Source organism: Triticum urartu, chromosome 2A (assembly GCF_056163025.1).
Source record: "Triticum urartu cultivar PI428250 chromosome 2A, HENAU_Tu73, whole genome shotgun sequence".
In the NCBI taxonomy this organism is placed as follows: domain Eukaryota; kingdom Viridiplantae; phylum Streptophyta; class Magnoliopsida; order Poales; family Poaceae; genus Triticum; species Triticum urartu.
In genome coordinates, this window is record NC_141874.1 from 126,258,335 (window position 1) to 126,278,874 (window position 20,540).

The 20,540-nt window shown below is 44.4% G+C and overlaps 2 protein-coding genes across 2 annotated transcripts; both read left to right on the forward strand.

Moving 5' to 3' along the window:
- Positions 1-16,971: 16,971 nt before the first annotated feature.
- LOC147984243 (uncharacterized) lies at positions 16,972-17,898 on the forward strand. Its single transcript, XM_087541022.1, has one exon. The coding sequence runs from the start codon at positions 16,972-16,974 to the stop codon at positions 17,896-17,898; it is 927 nt and encodes a 308-aa protein (XP_087397148.1).
- Positions 17,899-18,664: 766 nt separating this feature from the next.
- On the forward strand, positions 18,665-19,860 carry LOC147984244 (putative F-box protein At4g22660). The gene is made up of 2 exons (XM_087541023.1): positions 18,665-19,536; positions 19,704-19,860. The coding sequence occupies exons 1-2, from the start codon at positions 18,665-18,667 to the stop codon at positions 19,858-19,860; spliced, it is 1,029 nt and encodes a 342-aa protein (XP_087397149.1).
- Positions 19,861-20,540: the final 680 nt, after the last annotated feature.

A 20,540-nucleotide genomic window follows, 5' to 3' on the forward strand; every position in this document is an offset into this window, starting at 1 on the left:
AATTTTCAATTTGGAATGTTATACATTAGATCATCAATGCATATCATATTTTATTTTGCTTTTGGTTTTGATCCTAGAAATCCTAAGCAACTCAAGGACCCACAGAGAGAGTTGGGGATTTCGTTATTTTCATATTTGAGTTTTCTCAAAAATTGAGAATAGGATCATTTGATTTTTATTTATTTTATCATCAATTATTTCTATTACAAAATTATGAGAGAGGGAATAAAATGACTTTCCCAAAATAAAGAAATATTGAGGATTTAATAAAGAAATCAAATAAGATTTTATTTCGGAGTTTTTCGATATTTTATTTGAATTTAGGAAAAATATGCGTTTTTCAAAATTGCATTTAGGCCCCAAATAAATGTTCACTTTGTCCGGCTTGATTTTAGAAGTCGGGGAAAATTTATTTCGGGATTTTTGGAGTAAGTTTAGTATTTCTTTTTATGTTTCTTCTGCGCGGAATTATTTTAAAAAAATGCGCACCGACCTAACCGGGCCGTGTCCGCCTGGGACTCTGGCCCAGCAGGCTTTATAAGCCGGGGCAGCCCACCCGAGCCAAACCCTAGCCCCGCCCCGCACACGCCGCCGCCGCTCGCGCCGCCGCCGCCGCCGCGCCTCGCCCGACGCCGCCGCCGCGCCGCCTCGCCGGACCCCGCCGCCGCCGCCGCCTCGCCGCACGCCGCCCGAGGTTCGCCTCGATTTCCGCGCCCCTGTTTTTTTTCCTCGAAAAACCGATCGATTTTCCGTCAGTTTTTCGTCGGTTTTTTTAAGTTCCGTTTTTTTATTAGATCGGTTTTATTTTCGGTAGTCTAAATAACAAGCGTTCGCCCGTTCGTTCATTTTAACGAACGTATTCGTCGTTTAGATCCAGTTAACGAATGTTCGTTCGTTAATCTGTTCGTCGTTTTTCTTTTTCTCGGATTTTCCACGATTATTTTCTGATCGCGATTTCTCATCCGATTTTCGTTTTAGTATAACTTTTCGCTCGTTTATCGGAATCAGGCGATTCAAGCGCCTGAAGTTTCGTCTCGAAACCCTCTATCCGTTTAACCAACTTAAACAAGTTTTTGCCTATGTAAAAATTGCCTTAGATCCAGATTAATAGAATGAAGTTGTTTTCTTTCGCCGTTTGACTTTCGTTGCTTCGTTCAATTTGATTCTTTTTGCAAACCGGAGTTCTTAAGTTGAACTTTCTGGTTAGCTCTCTTATTTGACTTTTACCTATGCATTAGATGAGTACTTATTGTATGTTTGTTTGTTTGCCTGCGATAGAATACCCGGAGTGCGCCGCCTGTTACTTCGAATCTCTAGATTTCGCGGATCATCAGCAAGGCAAGTAACACTTTGATCATACCTCCTACTACCCAGTTTTATTGCATTAGATCAATCCTCAAACATTGCATGATTAGGATCTAATTAAATTGTGGGATGGGAAGTAGTTGAGGTAGGACCTATTACCTGTTTATTATCAAACCTTTGGGAGTTACTTCTACGTTTGCTTACCATTGCTATGCTATGCTAGTAGACGCGGATTGAGTGAGTGATATCCATGGTAGATGTGAGTATTGTTAATTAATGGTTTATCTAAGGTGGCAACTTAAACACACATCTGGGTGGATTGAGGTACCTGGGTATTACAGGATTGCCTGTTTTATTTTGGACCGCCACCCAGGCTCAAAGGGATCATGAGATTATTCATGCTAGAAACTTCCGTGTGCAGCCACAAGCTATTATGGGCTCTAGCATAGTTGACTAAGTCATGCGAACTCTTACAGTGGAGACTAGCAGATGTAGGGGATGTAGGTGGTACGGTCTACCCGATCGTAAGGTGCAAGCATTTCTGAAAGACTATGTCTCGGTCATCCGTTTCTCAAACACCATGCAGTGCGAGATATCCAACGGAGGAGATCGAGTCTTGTGGGGAAAAGTGCGCAAACCTCTGCAGAGTGTATAAACTAATCATGGTTAGCCGTGTCCCCGGTTATGGACATCTTGAGTATCTAGTACCTGGATTATCATGTGAATCTCAGCATGTTACTATAAAATTAAGTTTGATGGGTTTGTTTAATGATGTTTAATTGGGATTGAGAATGCTGTCAACCATTCTCAATGTTTAACAACCACCATGATAGTTAAATAAATTTATTCCTTTGCAGTAGGGGAAAATTGGCTTTTCGCAAAACTGTAACCATAGAGCTTTCCACCAGCCAAATATGCATATAGAATAGTTGTTTCATTCCATTACTCTCTATGTGTTACATTGCCAGCATATTCCATGTGCTGGCCCATTTTCAGGCTGCAACGTTAATGTTGCAGACTTTTCAGACGACGATTAAGGAGTTTTAGGTCGTGGTTCTATACTCAGTGATGCCGTTGGAGTTGATGGACTCACTTATCTTCCAAGCCTTCCGCTGTTATCGTTATTAGATGGCCTTAAGCCATATTTATTGTAATAAGTTCTCTTTTGAGACACTCGAGGTAATAAGTGTGTGATTGCTACTCTATTATAAATCCTTCAAGTACTGTGTGGTGTCAGCATTACTGATCCAGGGATGACACCGGAGCACAGAGATTGGACCGTTTGAGGTCTGGTCGCTACATGAATCATAAACTTCATTGAGAACCAACAAACTCTAATCTCAGTCATTGAGGCAATTGCAATTTATCATAACATAGGAAAGAGTCAACATAAGAGCTTTTCAGCAAGTCCACATACTCAACCATCTTTTAGTCTTTCACAATTGCTGACACTCACGTGATATTTATGGTTATGAAGTTTTAATCGGACACAGAGAAAGATAGGGGCTTATAGTTTTGCCTCCCAACGTTTTACCTCTAGGGTAATGTCAACAATGATAGTTCATGTAAACTCACATCCAATTAGCTATATATATCAGGATCTTTCCAACACATTGTGCTTGCCAAAGGATAAAATGTAAAAAGGAAAGGTGAATACCACCATGACTCTTTGCATGAAGTATAAGACAAGAATAAAAGATAGGCCCTTCATAGAGGGAAGCAGAGGTTTTCATGCGCTTTTATGGTTGGATGCACGAAATCTTAATGCAAAAGAACGTCACTTTATATTGCCACTTGTGATATGGACCTTTATTATGCTGTCTGTCGCTTTCATTTCTTCCATATCACAAGACCGTATAAAGATTTTTTTTCTCCACATTAATAAGTCATACATATTTAGAGAGCAATTTTTATTGCTTGCACCGATGACAACTTACTTGATGGATCTTACTCAATCCATAGGTAGATATGGTGGACTCTCATGGCAAAACTGGGTTTAGGGATATTTGGAAGCACAAGTAGTATCTCTACTTGGTGCAAAGAAATTGGCTAGCATGAGAGGGAAAGGCAAGCTCAACATGTTGGATGATCCATGACAATATAATTTATCTCTGATGTAAGAAAACATAACCCATTACGTTGTCTTCCTTGTCCAACGTTAACTCTTTAGCATGTCATATTTTAATGAGTGCTCACAATTATAAAAGATGTCCAAGATAGTATATTTATATGTGAAAGCCTCTCTTTCTTTATTACTTCCTATTAATTGTAACGATGACCAAAACTATGTTTGTCAACTCTCAACAACTTTTATTCATCATACTCTCTATATGTGAGCTCATTACTCTCCATAAGATCCACATGATCTCTTTATTTCTTTCTATTTCTATTTCTTTTATTTTATTCCCTCAGGATCATAGCAAAATAATCAAGCCCTTGACTCAACACTAATCTTTATTATATATAGCTCACGGACTCGATTACATAAAAATATCATAAAGCAAAACTCACAACTAGATCATACTAAAACTTTATTCTACTAGATCAAGATATTATCAAAAGGATTGGACTAAGAAAAATGGTAAAGATAAAAGTGATGGTGATACGATACCGGGGCACTCCCCGAAGCTTGGGAGTTGCCAAGTGGAGTGCCCATACCCGATGTGTTTATGTCTCCTTCTTCGGGGTTGGTGATGTGATATTCTTGGCGATGATGCCCCTCAGGATACGATTCTCTTCCTCGAGCTTATTGACTTGCTGCTCGAGGTTCATTATTTCCTTACGGAGCTTGCCCGTGATGGCTAAAGCTCCTTTCACCCAAGGATGTTGCATAGCTACGGGAGAACAAGTAACACTCTTTTTCATATTTTCATAAGAAAGAAATCTAACATTGGAAGGGATGGCCGAGTTTGGAATAGTTGAGCTCTATAGTTCCCCCATCATGAATCCTGCCCAGAAACAAGAAGTAACTTCTTGATCCTCCTCCATGGCATCTATCATTTTCAAGTCAGCTTCCATCTCCTCCTCCGTTGAGGTCCCAAAGTGATAAGCATCGCTGTTTGCCCCTGGACCTGGTGTCGGATGAGACACCCGACTCTCCCTGACTGCCTCTTGAGAAGACATCTTGCTCTAAATCTGCAGCAGAAACAACTCAAAACAAAAACAGAGGATATTCGCATGATACGGTGGTCAAAACCTTTAGGAGATTATATAATGAATTTTTACCGACCAAAGGAAGTATCGTGCAAGAAAACAGAGTCCGGAGAGCGCACGAGGTGCCCACGAGGCAGGGGCGCGCCCTCCACCCTCGTGGAAGCCCCATGTCCTTTTCGGTCTGCTTTTTATTTTCCTATTTTCTTAAATATTCCAAAACGGAGAAAATTTGCCATCAGGACTGTTTTGGAGTCGGTTTACTTACCGTACCATGTACCTATTCCTTTTCAGAGTCTGAAACATTCTAGAAAGTGTCCCTTATGTATTCCTCCGGGGTTACGGTTTCAATAATATTAGTTTCAACATTTATGGGATTACCTGAGATATAATGTTTGATTCTTTGATCGTTCACCACCTTCGGATTTGTGCCTTCGAAGTTGTTGATTTTTATGGCACCGGAACGATAGATCTCCTTGATAACGTAAGGACCTTCCCATTTATAGAGAAGTTTTCCTGCAAAAAATCTTAAACGAGAGTTGTATAACAATACATAATCACCTACATTGAACTCACATTTTTGTATCATTTTATCATGCCATCTTTTAACTTTTTCTTTAAACAGTTTGGCATTTTCATAAGCCTGGGTTCTCCATTCATCAAGTGAGCTAATGTCAAAAAGCCTCTTCTCACCAGCAAGTTTGAAGTCATAGTTGAGCTCTTTAATATCCCAATATGCCTTATGTTCTAATTCAAGAGGTAAGTGACATGCTTTACCATAAACCATTTTATACGGAGACATACCCATAGGATTTTTATATGCAGTTCTATAAGCCCATAATGCATCATCAAGTTTCTTGGACCAATTCTTTCTAGATCTATTAACAAACTTTTGCAAAATTAATTTGAGCTCTCTATTGCTAACTTCTACTTGACCACTAGACTGTGGATGATATGGAGATGCAATTCTATGATTAACATCATACTTAGCAAGCATTTTGCGGAAGGCACCATGAATAAAATGTGAACCACCATCAGTCATTAAATATCTAGGGACTCCAAACCTCGGAAAAATAACTTCTTTAAGCATCTTAATAGAGGTGTTATGATCAGCACTACTAGTTGAAATAGCTTCTACCCACTTAGTAACATAATCAACAGCAACTAAAATATGTGTATACCCATTAGAGGAAGGAAAAGGTCCCATATAATTAAAGCCCCAAACATCAAATGGTTCAATAACAAGTGAATAATTCATAGGCATTTCTTGACGTCTACTAATATTGCCAATTCTTTGACATTCATCACAAGACAAGACAAACTTACGAGCATCCTTGAAGAGAGTAGGCCAATAAAAACCGGATTGCAATACCTTATGTGCAGTTCTATCTCCAGCATGGTGTCCTCCATAAGCCTCGGAGTGACACTTACATAGGATCTGTTCCTGTTCATGCTCAGGTACACAATGTCTAATAACACCAAATACTCCTTCTTTATAAAGATGTGGGTCATCCCAGAAGTAATGTCTTAAATCATAGAAGAACTTTTTCTTTTGCTGGTATGTGAAACTAGGTGGTATAAATTTAGCAACAATGTAATTAGCATAATCAGCATACCATGGAGCAGTACGAGAAGTATTTATGACAGCTAATTGTTCATCAGGAAAGCTATCATCAATAGGTAGTGGGTCATCAAGAACATTCTCTAACCTAGACAAGTTGTCTGCAACGGGATTCTCAGCTCCCTTTCTATCAATAATATGCAAATCAAATTCTTGTAGCAGGAGAACCCATCTAATAAGTCTAGGTTTAGCATCTTTCTTTTCCATAAGATATTTAATAGCAGCATGATCAGTGTGAATAGTTACTTTAGAATCAACAATATAAGGTTTGAACTTACCACAAGAAAATACAACTGCTAAGAATTCCTTTTCAGTAGTAGCATAATTTCTTTGAGCATTGCCTAGAGTTTTACTAGCATATTGAATAACATTTAATTTTTATCAACTCTTTGTCCTAGAACAGCCCCTACAGCATAATCACTAGCATCACACATGATTTCAAAGGGTAAATTCCAATCAGGTGGCTGAACAATAGGTGCAGAAATCAAGGCTTTGTTAAGTATTTCAAATGCTTCTACACAATCATCATCAAAGACAAAAGGAATATCTTTTTGTAATAGGTTAGTCAGAGGCCGGGAAATTTTTGAGACGTCCTTAATGAACCTCCTATAAAAACCGGCATGACCAAGGAAATTTCTTATACCTTTGATGTCCTTGGGACACGGCATCTTTTCAATAGCATCTACTTTAGCTTTGTCAACTTCAATACCTCTTTCAAAAAAATTATGCCCCAAGACAATACCTTCGTTAACCATAAAGTGGCACTTCTCCCAATTCAAGATAAGGTTAGTTTCTTCACATCTCTGCAAAACTCGATCAAGGTTGCTCAAGCAATCATCAAAAGAGGATCCATAAACAGAGAAATCATCCATGAAAACTTCACAGATCTTTTCACAAAAGTTAGAGAATATAGCCATCATGCATCTTTGAAAGGTAGCAGGTGCATTACATAAACCAAAAGGCATACGTCTATAAGCAAAGGTACCAAAAGGGCAAGTAAAAGTAGTCTTTTCTTGATCGTCAGCTGACACAGGTATTTGAGAGAAACCAGAGTAACCATCTAGAAAGCAAAAATGTGTATGTTTGGATAATCTTTCTAGCATTTGATCAATGAAAGGAAAAGGGTAATGATCTTTTTTAGTAGCTTTATTTAATTTGCGGAAATCAATTACCATCCTATAACCTGTAATAATTCTTTGCGAAATCAATTCATCTTTATCATTAGGAACGACAGTAATACCTCCCTTATTAGGGACACAATGGACAGGTCTTACCCACTGACTGTCAGCAACGGGATAAATTATACCTGCTTCAAGGAGCTTCAATATTTCCTTTCTTACCACTTCTTTCATCTTAGGATTTAGCCGTCGCTAGTGATCAATAACTGGTTTGGCGTCTTTCTCTAAATTTATTTTGTGTTGACATAGAGTGGAACTAATGCCCTTAAGATCATCAAGAGTATATCCAATAGCAGCACGGTGCTTCTTCAGAGTTTTCAGTAATCTCTCTTCTTCATGCTGTGAAAGGTTAGCACTAATAATAACAGGATATATCTTCTTTTCATCAAGATAAGCATATTTAAGAGTATCAGGCAATGGTTTAAGCTCAAACACGGGGTCACCCTTGGGTGGAGGAGGATCCGCTAGAATTTCAACAGGCAAGTTGTGTTCCAGAATAGGTCCCTATTTAAAGAATACTTCATCTATTTCCCTTCTTTCATTCATGAACATATCATTTTCATGGTCTAGCAAATATTGTTCTAAAGGATCAGTAGGAGGCACGACAATAGAAGCAAGACCAATAATTTCATCTTTACTAGGCAATTCTTTATCATGGGGTTGTCTACGAAATTTAGCAAAATTAAACTCATGAGACATATCCCCTAAACCAACAAAAACAATATCCTTATTGCAGTCTATCTTAGCATTAACAGTATTCAAGAAGGGTCTACCAAATATAATGGGGCAAAAGCTATCTTGTGGAGAAGCGAGAACAAGAAAATCAGCAGGGTATTTAACCTTCCCACACAATACTTCAACATCTCTAACAATCCCAACTGGTGAAATAGTATCTCTATTAGCAAGCTTAATTGTAACATCAATCTCTTCTATCTCAGCGGGTCCAATATCATGCATAATTTATTGGTATAAGAAATGAGGTATTGCACTTGCACTAGCACCCATATCACATAAGCCATGATAACAATGATCTCATATTTTAACAGAAACAACAGGCATGCCTACAACAAGTCTATGTTTATTTTTAGCATCAGGTCTAGCAATTCTAGTAGCTTCATTACAGAAGTAAATAACATGTCCATCAATATTATCGGCCAAGAGATCTTTAACCATAGCAATCTTAGGTTCAACTTTAATTTGCTCAGGGGGTTTAGGTGTCTTAATATTACTTTTGTTAACCACAGTTGAAGCTTTAGCATGATTCTTTATTCTAACAGGGAAGGGTGGTTTCTCAACATAAGCAGTAGGAACAACAAGATCATTATAAGTGATAGTCTTTTCTTCAACTTTAATAGGTGCAACTACTTTTACTTCAATGGGAGGATTATATTTAAACCACTTCTCCTTAGGGAGATCAACATGAGTAGCAAAGGATTGACAGAAAGAAGCTACTATCTGAGAGTCAAGTCCATATTTAGTGCTAAATTCAGGGAAAGCATCGGTATCCCTAAAAGATTTAACACAATCAAACTTAGGTGTTATACCTGACTCCTTACCTTCGTCGAGGTCCCAATCTTCATAGTTGCGTTTAATTCTTTCCAATAAATCCCATTTGAATTCAATAGTCTTCATCATAAAAGATCCAGTACAAGAAGTATCGAGCATGGACGATTACTGAGAGAAAGCCGAGCATAATTTTTTTTGAATAATCATTTCTCTTGAGAGATCATGATTGGGGCATGAATATAACATTGACTTAAGCCTCCCCCAAGATTGAGCGATGCTTTCTCCTTCGCGAGGCCAAAAATTATATATATAATTACGATCACGATGAACAAGATGCATAGGATAAAACTTCTGATGAAATTCCAATTTCAATCACTTGTAGTCCCATGATCCCATATCATCACATAGACTATACCATGTCAATGCCTCTCCCTTAAAAGATAAAGGGAATACCTTCTTATTGATAACATCAACGGGCATACCTGCAAGCTTAAATAATCCACAAACTTCATCCACATAGATTAAGTGTAAATCAGGATGTAATGTTCCATCTCCTGCAAAAGGATTAGCTAGCAGTTTCTCTATCATACCCGAAGGAATTTCAAAGTAAACATTTTCAGTAGGTTCAGTAGGTTGAGGAGCAACTCTTTGCTCTACTGGTCAGGGTGAAGATACCCCGAACAAGCCCCTCAAAGGATTATGTTCCATAGTAGCAAGTGACAGTAAATTTCAGCACACTATATAAAATTTTCCTTACAAAATTCCACCTACCAAAGGCGCTTCACTCCCCTGCAACGGCGCCAGTAAAGAGTCTTAATGACCCACAAGTGTAGGGGATCTATCGTAGCTTTTCAATAAGTAAGAATGTCGAACCCAATGAGGAGCAGAAGGAAATGATAAGCAGTTTTCAGTAAGGTATTCTCTGCAAGCACTGAAATTATCGGTAACAGATAGTTTTGTGATAGCAAGTAATAAAAGTAAATAAGGTGCATCAAGATGGTCCAATCCTTTTTGTAGCAAAGGACAAGCCTAGACAAACTCTTATATGAAGGAAAGCGCTCCCGAGGACACATGGGAATTATCGTCAAGCTAGTTTTCATCACTTTCATATGATTCGCGTTCGGTACTTTGATAATTTGATATGTGGGTGGACCGGTGCTTGGGTACTGCCCTTACTTGGACAAGAATCCCAATTATGATTAACCCCCATTGCAAGCATCCGCAACTACAACAGAAGTATTAAGGTAAACCTAATCATAGCATGAAGCATATGGATCCAAATCAACCCCTTACGAAGCAACACATAAACTAGGGTTTAAGCTTCTCTCACTCTAGCAACCCATTATCTACTTATTACTTCCCAATGCCTCCCACTAGGCCCAAACAATGGTGAAGTGTCATGTAGTCGACGTTCACATGACACCACTAGAGGGATGACAACATACATCTCATCAAAATATCGAACGAATACCAAATTCACATGACTACTTATAGCAAGACTTCGTTCTCCCATGTCCTCAGGAACAAACATAACTACTCACAAAGCATATTCATGTTCATAATCAGAGGGGTATTAATATGCATAATGGATCTGAACATATGATCTTCCACCAAGTAAACCAACTAGCATCAACTACAAGGAGTAATCAACACTACTAGCAACCCACAGGTACCAATCTGAGGTTTGGATACAAGAGATGAACTAGGGTTTGAGATGAGATGGTGCTGGTGAAGATGTTGATGGAGATTGACCCCCTCCCGATGAGAGGATCTTTGGTGATGACGATGGTGATGATTTCCCCCTCCCGGAGGGAAGTTTCCCCAGCAGAACAGCTCTGCTGGAGCCCTAGATTGGTTCCGCCAAGGTTCCGCCTCGTGGCGGCGGAGTTTCTCCCCGAAAGCTTGCTTATGATTTTTTCCTTGATGAAAGACCTCATATAGCAGAAGATAGGCATTGGAGGGCCACCAAGGGGCCCACGAGGCAGGGGCGCGCCTAGGGGTGTAGGGCGCGCCCCCACCCTCGTGGCCAGGGTGTGGGCCCCCTTAGGTACTTCTTTCGCCCAATATTTTTTATATAATCTAAAACATGCTCCTGTGAAGTTTCGGGACTTTTGGAGATGTGCAAAATAGGTCTCTAATATTTGCTCCGTTTCCAGCCCAGAATCCCAGCTGCCGGCATTCTCCCTCTTCATGTAAACCTTGTAAAATAAGAGAGAATAGGCATAAGTATTGTGACATAATGTCTAATAACAACCCATAATGCAATAAATATCGATATAAAAGCATGATGCAAAATGGACGTATCAGTAATACCCTACGTCCTGCTTGATTGATATTGATGAATACGAGTATTACAAGAGTTGATCTACATCGAGATCGTAATGGCTAAACCCTAGAAGTCTAGCTTATATGACTATGGTAATGAGTATTCGGCCTATCTACGGACCTAGCCCTCCGGTTTATATAGACACGGGAGGGATCTAGGTTTACACAAGGTGGGTTACACAGAAAGGAATCTACATAGTTGGCCGCCAAGCTTGCCTTCCACGCCAAGGAAAGTCCCATCCGGACACGGGTGCAGTCTTCGGTCTTCGTATCTTCACAGCCCATCAGTCCGGCCCATGGCTAACAGGCCGGACGCCCAAGGACCCCTTAGTCCAGGACTCCCTCAGCGGCGCGCTGGCGTTCATGGCACGGGAGGTCGCGCATGATGAGGAGCAGGGGCCGGCGTCCAACGTGTGGGCTCTTGGATGCACCAGTTGTCGCCGTCGCCACAGGCGCCAACGGACGGGATCAACGCGCACTGGAGTGGAGGGAGAGAGGGGGGATTGAGGATTAGGGAGAGGGAGGGGGATTAACTCAAGACACACGTCTCCAGAGAGCTACCCACGTGCGTCTCGAAGCATCGCTTGGGCCTGGCTCTCGGGAAACTGCCGATTCGGCCGTTCCCAACGGGCCAGGCCCAGGGGTGCTTTAAGAACCGTGCTATGCAGGCTGAACAGTGTATGCGGGTAACCAAACAACCGAGGTACGAAAAGATGCTACACCGCACGGGCCTGGTTGGCCTTGATGCAGGCAACCAAACTTGCCCACGGTGTCTTTGATGCAATATTGCAAGTCATCCGTGCATGTCTCTTCTAATGATCACAGGTATACTGTTTGTAATCCGTTTGTTTAATCAAATATATGTGGTTATTTAAAAAAATGAAATTTTGGGATTTTGGATGGAGCGTATCCGCGTAAGGGCATCTCCAACGCCGACCGTCAAACCGTCTGTATCTATCCAGAAGCAGCTGTCCAGACCGTACAAGCCATCCAATATCGATCCCCATCCGTTCGCGGAGCAGTCCGGACCATAATTTCCCCGCAAAGTCAAAACAAACTGGGGGAAGGGGGCTTTGCCGGAGTCCGGACATGAGCCATGTGGGACTCCGACACCCCCGGCCCATCAAAAACTGAGGTGGAGCCCGCACTTCTGTAGTTGGCCGCATTGTTTCCGCGGCAAAACTCCCCCACTGTTTTCTTTCATCTCGCCGCTCTCCACCAAATTTCCGCCCTTTTCCCCACTCTCTTGTTCCCTCTCGCCGCCAACCCATGGACCCGGAGGAGACCCTGCCGAAGACGGAGGTGGTGGAGGATCCGAGCATCACACTCGCCCGAAGATCAACTCGACGAGACGGCAAAATCGTCGCGTCAAAGCGAAGGCCGCAAAGAAGGAAATGATCAAGAAGTAGAAGGTCGGTGGATGGCATATTGGTGGCCGACGAGGCAGCGGGCGTGTAGGTCGCCGACGTGGTGGAGGTCGGGGCGCCGCGGGGCTTCGCCGACCATGCAAGCGCCGCCATGGACAGAGCATTATAAGGCACCATACTTCTACACCGCCAAGCAGCTGGGTAGGTAGTCCCCGGCATCCCCTGTCATGTTGTTCATCATCGATGTCAATGTGACGTCACTGCTTTTCTTGAGCGTTCATCGCCGCCGCTTGTCGGGCGTGGAGCAAATGGGTTCCTGCATGATGTTCGCTGGTATGCCTAAACCAAGAGAGTCGGCGTACGACGACACAGACAAAGAGATGGACGAGATCATCCATGAGGGAGGCGGAGGAGGAGGTCCCTATGAGGATGGGCGGGTGGATGAATCGGAGCCCACCCAGTCCGGCACCTACAACCAGCTGGGCACACAACAGTACACCTAGTCCGACACCTACACACAGCCGGGCACGCATTAGGACTACACACAGCAGGATGCGCACACACATCAGCAGAATTGGGCTGCGGGACAACAGGAGAGGAGGAGGAGGACGAGGACGATGATCCAGATGATTTCAGTGGTGATTCAAAGAAGAGAGGCAGAGAAGAAAGCTTCAACATGTGGAAGGACAAGCTATTGTGTGATGCATGGTTGTCTACTAGCCTCGATCCGATCCATGAAACGAACCAAAAAGGGCACAACCTTTTGGGCCAACATTCATACTTGGTTCTATGAACACAAGCATTTCACACCCTACTTCGACGCGGTCATCCGCAACCGTGAATTGAAGTCCCTCAACCATCGATGGTGCACCATCCAATAGGTCGTGTCAAAGTATTGCAGCCACTTGAGACAACTCATCGCACGGTAGCCTAGCGGTGTGCAAATCACCGAGCAAGTAAGTTGTTAATATGGGTACATCACTTATCGGATATGCATTGTTGTGTAGATCATTTGTAACCAGAAATGGATAGTTTGTAGCCGGATATGTAGGCATTGTTGTGCACTAGCCGAATATGCATAGTTTTGTAGATCATGTGTAGTCGGATATGTATAGTCTTATAGTCGGGTATGTATGTATTGTTGTGTACATTATTTGTAGCCGTATATGCATAGTTTTATAAATCATTTGTAGTCGGATATGCATAGTTGATAATGTTTTTTGTAACCATCTCGTGCATGTAGTGTGTCCAAGAAGTTGGAGTAGAAAAACTTCACTATCATGCATTGTTGGTTGAAGTTGAATGTACAATCTAAGTGGAACATATACATTGCCAAGACTGTCGCCCAAGGCATCGAGCAAGAAACTAGTGACCCAACTGGCCCAACAAATAAACCACTCAAGAAGGTTAGAAGAGGGTTTCGGGAAAAAATGGGGAAGGAGAAGGCGAGCGAGAAGGTGCGGCGACCAAAATGATGGAGACGTTCGAAGATATCTTGATGAAGGAGGAGGGGAGGCTACGTCAAGCGCTCCGACATTAAGGAGGAAAAAAGGTAGAGAGGTTAGACTTATTGATGATGGCACCGAGAAGAAGCTCAAGCTCAGAGAGAAGAGGTCCATGACCGAAGAGAATAAGACCAAGCTCGAGGAGAAGAAGGGGGAGATCCCAGCCACTTCAGACGATGTGAAGATGATCACCAGCTGGAAGGTGGTGGAATTAGATGATGACGCAAGAATGATCGTGCAACCCATCCATTTTAAGATGTTGCAGCGGCGGAAGATGAGCTGGAGAGGACGGAGCAGGAGGAGATTGAGAAGGTGGAGAAGGAGGCAGATGCCGAGGCAAAGGCGGAGGCGGCCTACAATGGCGATGGCAGATTGAGTGTGTGATACGTCTCCAATGTATCTATAATTTTTGGTTGTTCCACGCTACTATATTATCAATATTGGATGTTTTATATGCATTTATATGCTATTTTATATGATGTTTGGGACTAACCTATTAACCTAGAGCCCAGTGCCAGTTTATGTTTTTTCCTTGTTTTTGAGTTTTACAGAAAAGGAATACCAAACGGAGTCCAATTGACGTGCCAATTTTTGATGATTTTTTATGGACCAAAAGAAGCCCCCGGAGTAAAAGAGTTGGGCCAGAAGAGTCCCGGGCCGCCCACGAGGGTGGAGGGCGGGCGCGCCGCCCTATCTCGTGGACGACTCGGGGACCCCCTGACTTATTCCCGACGCCAAAAATTCCTATAAATACTAAAACCTCCAGAAAATAACCTAGATCGGGAGTTTCGCCGCCGCAAGCCTCCGTAGCCACCGAAAACCAATCTAGACCCGTTCTGGCACCCTGCCAGAGGGGGGAATCCCTCTCCGGTGGCCATCTTCATCATCACGGCGCTCTCCATGACGAGGAGGGAGTAGTGCACCCTTGGGGCTGAGGGTATGTACCAGTAGCTATGTGTTTGATCTCTCTCTCTCTCTCGTGTTCTTGATTCGGCACGATCTTGATGTATCGTGAGCTTTGCTATTATAGTTGGATATTATGATATTTATCCCCCTCTACTCTCTTGTAATGGATTGAGTTTTCCCTTCGAAGTTATCTTATTGGATCGAGTCTTTAAGGATTTGAGAACACTTGATGTATGTCTTGCATGTGCTTATCTGTGGTGACAATGGGATATTCATGTGATCCACTTGATGTATATTTTGGTGATCAACTTGAGAGTTCAGTGACCTTGTGAACTTATGCATAGGGGTTGGCACACGTTTTCGTCTTGACTCTTCGGTAGAAACTTTGGGGCACTCTTTGAAGTTCTTTGTGTTGGTTGAATAGATGAATTTGAGATTGTGTGATGCATATCGTATAATCATACCCATGGATACTTGAGGTGACATTGGAGTATCTAGGTGACATTAGGGTTTTGGTTGATTTGCGTCTTAAGGTGTTATTCTAGTATGAACTCTAGGATAGATCGAACGGAAAGAACAGCTTCGTGTTATTTTACTACGAACTCTTGAATAGATCGATCAGGAAGGATAACTTTGAGGAGGTTTCGTATCCTACAATAATCTCTTCGTTTGTTCTCCGCTATTAGTGACTTTGGAGTGACTCTTTGTTGCATGTTGAGGGATTTTTATATGATCCAATTATGTTATTTATTGTTGAGAGAACTTGCATCAGTGAAAGTATGAACCCTAGGCCTTGTTTCAACGCATTGCAATACCGTTTTCGCTCACTTTTACCACTTGCTACCTTGCTGTTTTTATATTTTCAGATTATAAAAACCTATATCTACTATCCATATTGCACTTGTATCACCATCTCTTCGCCGAACTAGTGCACCTATACAATTTACCATTGTATTGGGTGTGTTGGGGACACAAGAGACTCTTTGTTATTTGGTTGCAGGGTTGTTTGAGAGAGGCCATCTTCATCCTACGCCTCCCACGGATTGATAAACCTTAGGTCATCCACTTGAGGGAAATTTGCTACTCTCCTACAAACCTCTACACTTGGAGGCCCGACAATGTCTACAAGAAGAAGGTTGTGTAGTAGACATCAGTGTGGAGGCTCAGATTGACGGTCCGACAGGGCAAAATGCATGGTCTGCCAGATTGGTATTTTTTTGTGATCGGTCATGTAAAAACTAAGCATACTGGTCTCTTTTTGGATGTGATCAGCCGATGGTGTGATTTGGTGATGGTGTGATCTGACACGCTCTATGGATCAGACGTATTTGAATTTTAAATTACACTTCATTCACGAATATATAGTGCCTAACATTGAATGGTCGGCTTTCGCATTCGTGTTCCCAAACTAATTCCTATGCCCACGGACGGATAAGGCGTCAGGTTTGTGGGTCCGATGATGCTCTAATACATTTCCGGAGGATGAAATTGATTAGGTGGGATCACATTTAGATACCCGGCATCCTTCGATCGTGTGATCTGGCCTCTACAAATAAAAACCAAAAGGTAAAGAAGTCGTTGGGGCGAGGTTGTCGTTCGATGTGTGGAGACGTTGCCGACTCCCGTTAAGAGCATCTCCAACAGCCGCGCCAAACTAGCGCCGCGCTGCAAAATTGCCCATTTTAGCGCGCGCACAACCGGTATAGTGGCTCCAGCGGGCGCGCAAAAACCGCGCGCGCGACATATCTAGTTCAGCGCGCGGGTCGAAACTGCATCGCGCGCCGCTTATTTGCTGTGCCCGCTCCCGCGCGCTCGCTCGCAACTCACCCCCCCCTCTCCAGCTGCGGCGCCGCCGCCGCCTGCGCCATCCGGCGATCGTTCCAGAGCTTCCCCGGCCTATCCCCGTGCCGCGGTGGCTTCCTCCGCCCCCTCTAGTCACCGCCACCCCTCGCGCGTGTCTGTCCTCCGACAAAGAGCGCTCGGGCGCTCGCTGCCGCTCGGCGCCACAAGGTGTTCGACAAAACGCCTGCAAGGTATGTATTGCTCAAAATTCATGAATTTGGTGCATGTTGATTGTAGTTTTTATAGCATAGTATTGAACATTGTAGATGAGTTCGTCGTATGATTCTTCCGAAGAAGAATTTGATATGGAAGAGGAGGAGGATCTTGCAATGATCCTAGCTATGCACATCAATAAAAAACCGAAGCACGGTGGTTCGGTTATGGGTCGGCAGAAAAATTGGAGGGATAGGATTGATGCCCATAACAGATTGATGAGGCACTATTTCATGGAGAATCCCACATACCCAGAGTCGTACTTTTGTCGCCGGTTTAGGATGAGCACCGAGTTGTTCAGGCGCATTGCAGAGAAACTAGCGAGCCATGACCGGTTTTTTCAGCAAAGGAGGAATGCCGCCGGAGAGCTCGGGCATAGCACCTTTCAGAAGGTGACAGCCGCTTTGCGTATGTTGGCATACGGTATCCCGGCTGATTTAGTTGATGATCACTTGGCTATGGGTGAGAGCCAAGCCATCATGTGTGTCAAGCGCTTCGCAGTCGGAATTGTGCAAGTGTTTGGCCAGGAGTATTTGAGATCTCCCAATGCTGAAGACGCCGCAAGGCTATTGGAGATGAACAAAGCTCGCGGCTTTCCTGGTATGCTTGGCTCAATAGATTGCATGCATTGGAGTTGGAAGAATTGTCCAAATGCATGGCATGGGCAATTCCGGCCAAAAAAGGGTTCCACTATAATCCTTGAAGTGGTGGCCGATCAAGAGACTTGGATTTGGCATGCATTCTTTGGAATGCCTGGATCTTTGAATGACATCAATGCTGTCAACCGGTCACCACTGATGAATAAGATTGCAAATGGTGATTTACCACCGGTGCAGTTTGTAGCAAATGGTCGTACATACAACTATGGCTATTATCTAGCGGATTGCATCTATCCAAAGTGGCAAACCTTTGTGAAGCCATTGAAAAAGCCGGAAGGGAAGAAAAATCTTAGATTTCCACAATGCTCAGGCGGCGGCTAGAAAAGATGTGGAGAGAGCTTTTGGGATTTTGCAAGCCCAATTTTCTATTGTGAAAGGACCAGCTAGATTTTGGGATCAAAAAATGCTTTGGTACATCATGCACGCTTGTGTGATAATGCATAATATGATCATCGAGAATGAGCGTGGCCAAGATGTAGAATACTCTCAGTATGAGCTCTTGGGACATCTCGTGCGAGTGCGACGGAGGGCTGAAAGGGTGGCCCGTTTTGTTGCCTCCTATCATGCCATTCGACGTCCCGCAACGCATGATGATCTTCAGAAGGATCTCATTGAGGAGTGGTGGGCATGGAATGGACGACAAAGAGCATCATGATTTGTGCGTTCGATATTGTATTATTGAACTATTTGTTGTATTGTTGAACTATTTCTTGTATTGAACGATAAACTGTTTATTTGAGTTGTAATAACGAAATTGAACTATTTTTTTGATTTATTTTGTTTGTATTTGATCTTTTTGCTTCTGTTTTGGAATGCATATGTTATTTGTGCGAGAGTCACGCGCGCTGCATTTTTGCGCGCTGCTGGAGTTGCGCGTGCTGCATTTTAGCATGGCTGCTGGAGCCAGCGCTGCCCGCCACGCCAAACCAGATGATGGACGCGCGGCAAAGTAGTTTTTAGCGCACGGCGCGTTCGGTGGCTGTTGGAGATGCTCCAATACTACTAGTAGAGAGATTGGCGTCTTTTTCCTTGCGAGAGTCCTAAATAATCGTATGCCCTAACAAGCACTCGGATTGATACGATCGCGATGGAAACAACTGGCGGCGCACGGAACTGGTCCGAGCTACCGGAGGATGTCTTTCTCACCACCATGTCGGCCATGGAGGTCCTCGACGTCGTCCGGGCGAGCGTGGTCTGCTCCTCGTGGAGCTCCACCTACGCCACGTTCTGCCGACTCCGCCTTCCGTCACCGAAGCAATCTCCCTGCCTGTTGTATCCCCACGATGCTGCCTGCGGGCCAGATGGCATGGCGCTCTACTCCCCGTCAGCCGACGCGACATCCCACATGCGGCTTTCGCATGATGCCGCCGTCCTTGCCGGCTCGGCGTACGGATGGCTCTTCATCACCGACCAGGCGGCCAATCCCTACTTGCTCAACCCTCTCAGCGGCGTGCGGGCCGTGCTCCCGCCCGTCACCAGTTTCCAATGCGTGGTGGGAAACTCCTTGGACGACGATGGGAACATTGTCTACCGCACCGAAGACCCCGGCCTGGCATCTTACGGAGACGACGTGCGGTTCTTCTCCGTTGTCGCACGAGTCGCGCGCTCCTGGATGTATCGCCACGTGGCCCTCTCGGCTGGTGGCGCCGCGTCGTCGTGCGTCGTCCTAGTCGTGCACGAGCAGCCGATGGACCTCCACTTCGCCAGGCCAGGAGACGAGGGCTGGTCCTCGCTATCCTCCGTCAGCACCGGCTTTGTCAGCGCCGTCTACAACGACAAGGACGGTCTGTTCTACGCACTCCAGTGCTGCGGCACCGTCCACGCTCTAGACCTCCACGGCCAGACGACGTCCCCGGCGGCAAGGATTCTCATCCGCACACAGGGGCTCGTTGCTCATCGCCGCTCCCTCGCCGTCACGCCGTGCGGCGACGTCTTGCTGCTGGCGAGGACGTACTGCCTGTTAGAGAAACTCCAATGGGCCGACTCAAACAGACGGCGCGTTTGTCCGCTTTTTGTCCGTTTGGGTCGGCCGTTTGTCCGACGTCCCCCAGTTTTGCATTTGGGTCGGCAACGCGCCCAACGCACAGACCCATTTCATGTCTGCATTCAACTTTTAAATAAAAAAGGCCCGCGGCCGATCATGCCAACGGCCATGTCTCATGCCGGCACCATGCCAGCGACGGCATACAATGCCGGCTTCAGAAAATATCACCACAGTTCATGCTGGCGCACTCGCCAGTCGGTCGACACACATGCCAGCACACAAAAAAGGGTGGGACTTGAGTTCGACCACGCCATCGCGGCTCTCGTGATCATGCCGGCATACAAAAAAGATGGTCCTCGCTGCCATAGATCACTCATCGTCGAACTTGAGCATGTTGGCCTGCATCTTCTCAAACCACGGCCTCTTCCTTGATGACACGGTGTTGAGATCCACCTTCATGATCTCGACCCCGGTCATCATGCTCGCGAGAGCCACTTCTTTCGCCTTGGTCTTGGCGTTGGCGGCCTCGATCTCTAGCATCTTGGCTTGCTTCTCCGCCTCGATCTCGAACATCTTGGCTTACTTCTCAGCGTCCAGATCAAGCCTCCTCCTTTGGATATCCGTGAAAGCATCCATTTGCTCCGCCTTGAAACGCTGGCGCTCCTCCTCCCTTGAGTCCTTCTTATTCATCATGCCGTCCACGCTTGCGATCAAGGCGTTGGTGGCCGCATCTCGCTTGTCCTCCTTCTTGGAGTTGGTCTTCCCCCGTGGCCGTGCTGGCTCACCCTCCCCAACATCCCCCACGGCTTTCTTCCCCCACGTGCCTTGAGTGCGGCATATTGCGCCTTGAACTTCTCCTCGTCCTTGATGACCGATAACAATGGGAGAGGTTGAAGCACTTGCCATTGTGTTGAACCTTGAATGCCTCCAAAGCTTGAAATGCCTACAAAATGTTTCCATGCAAACATATGGGCAAGTG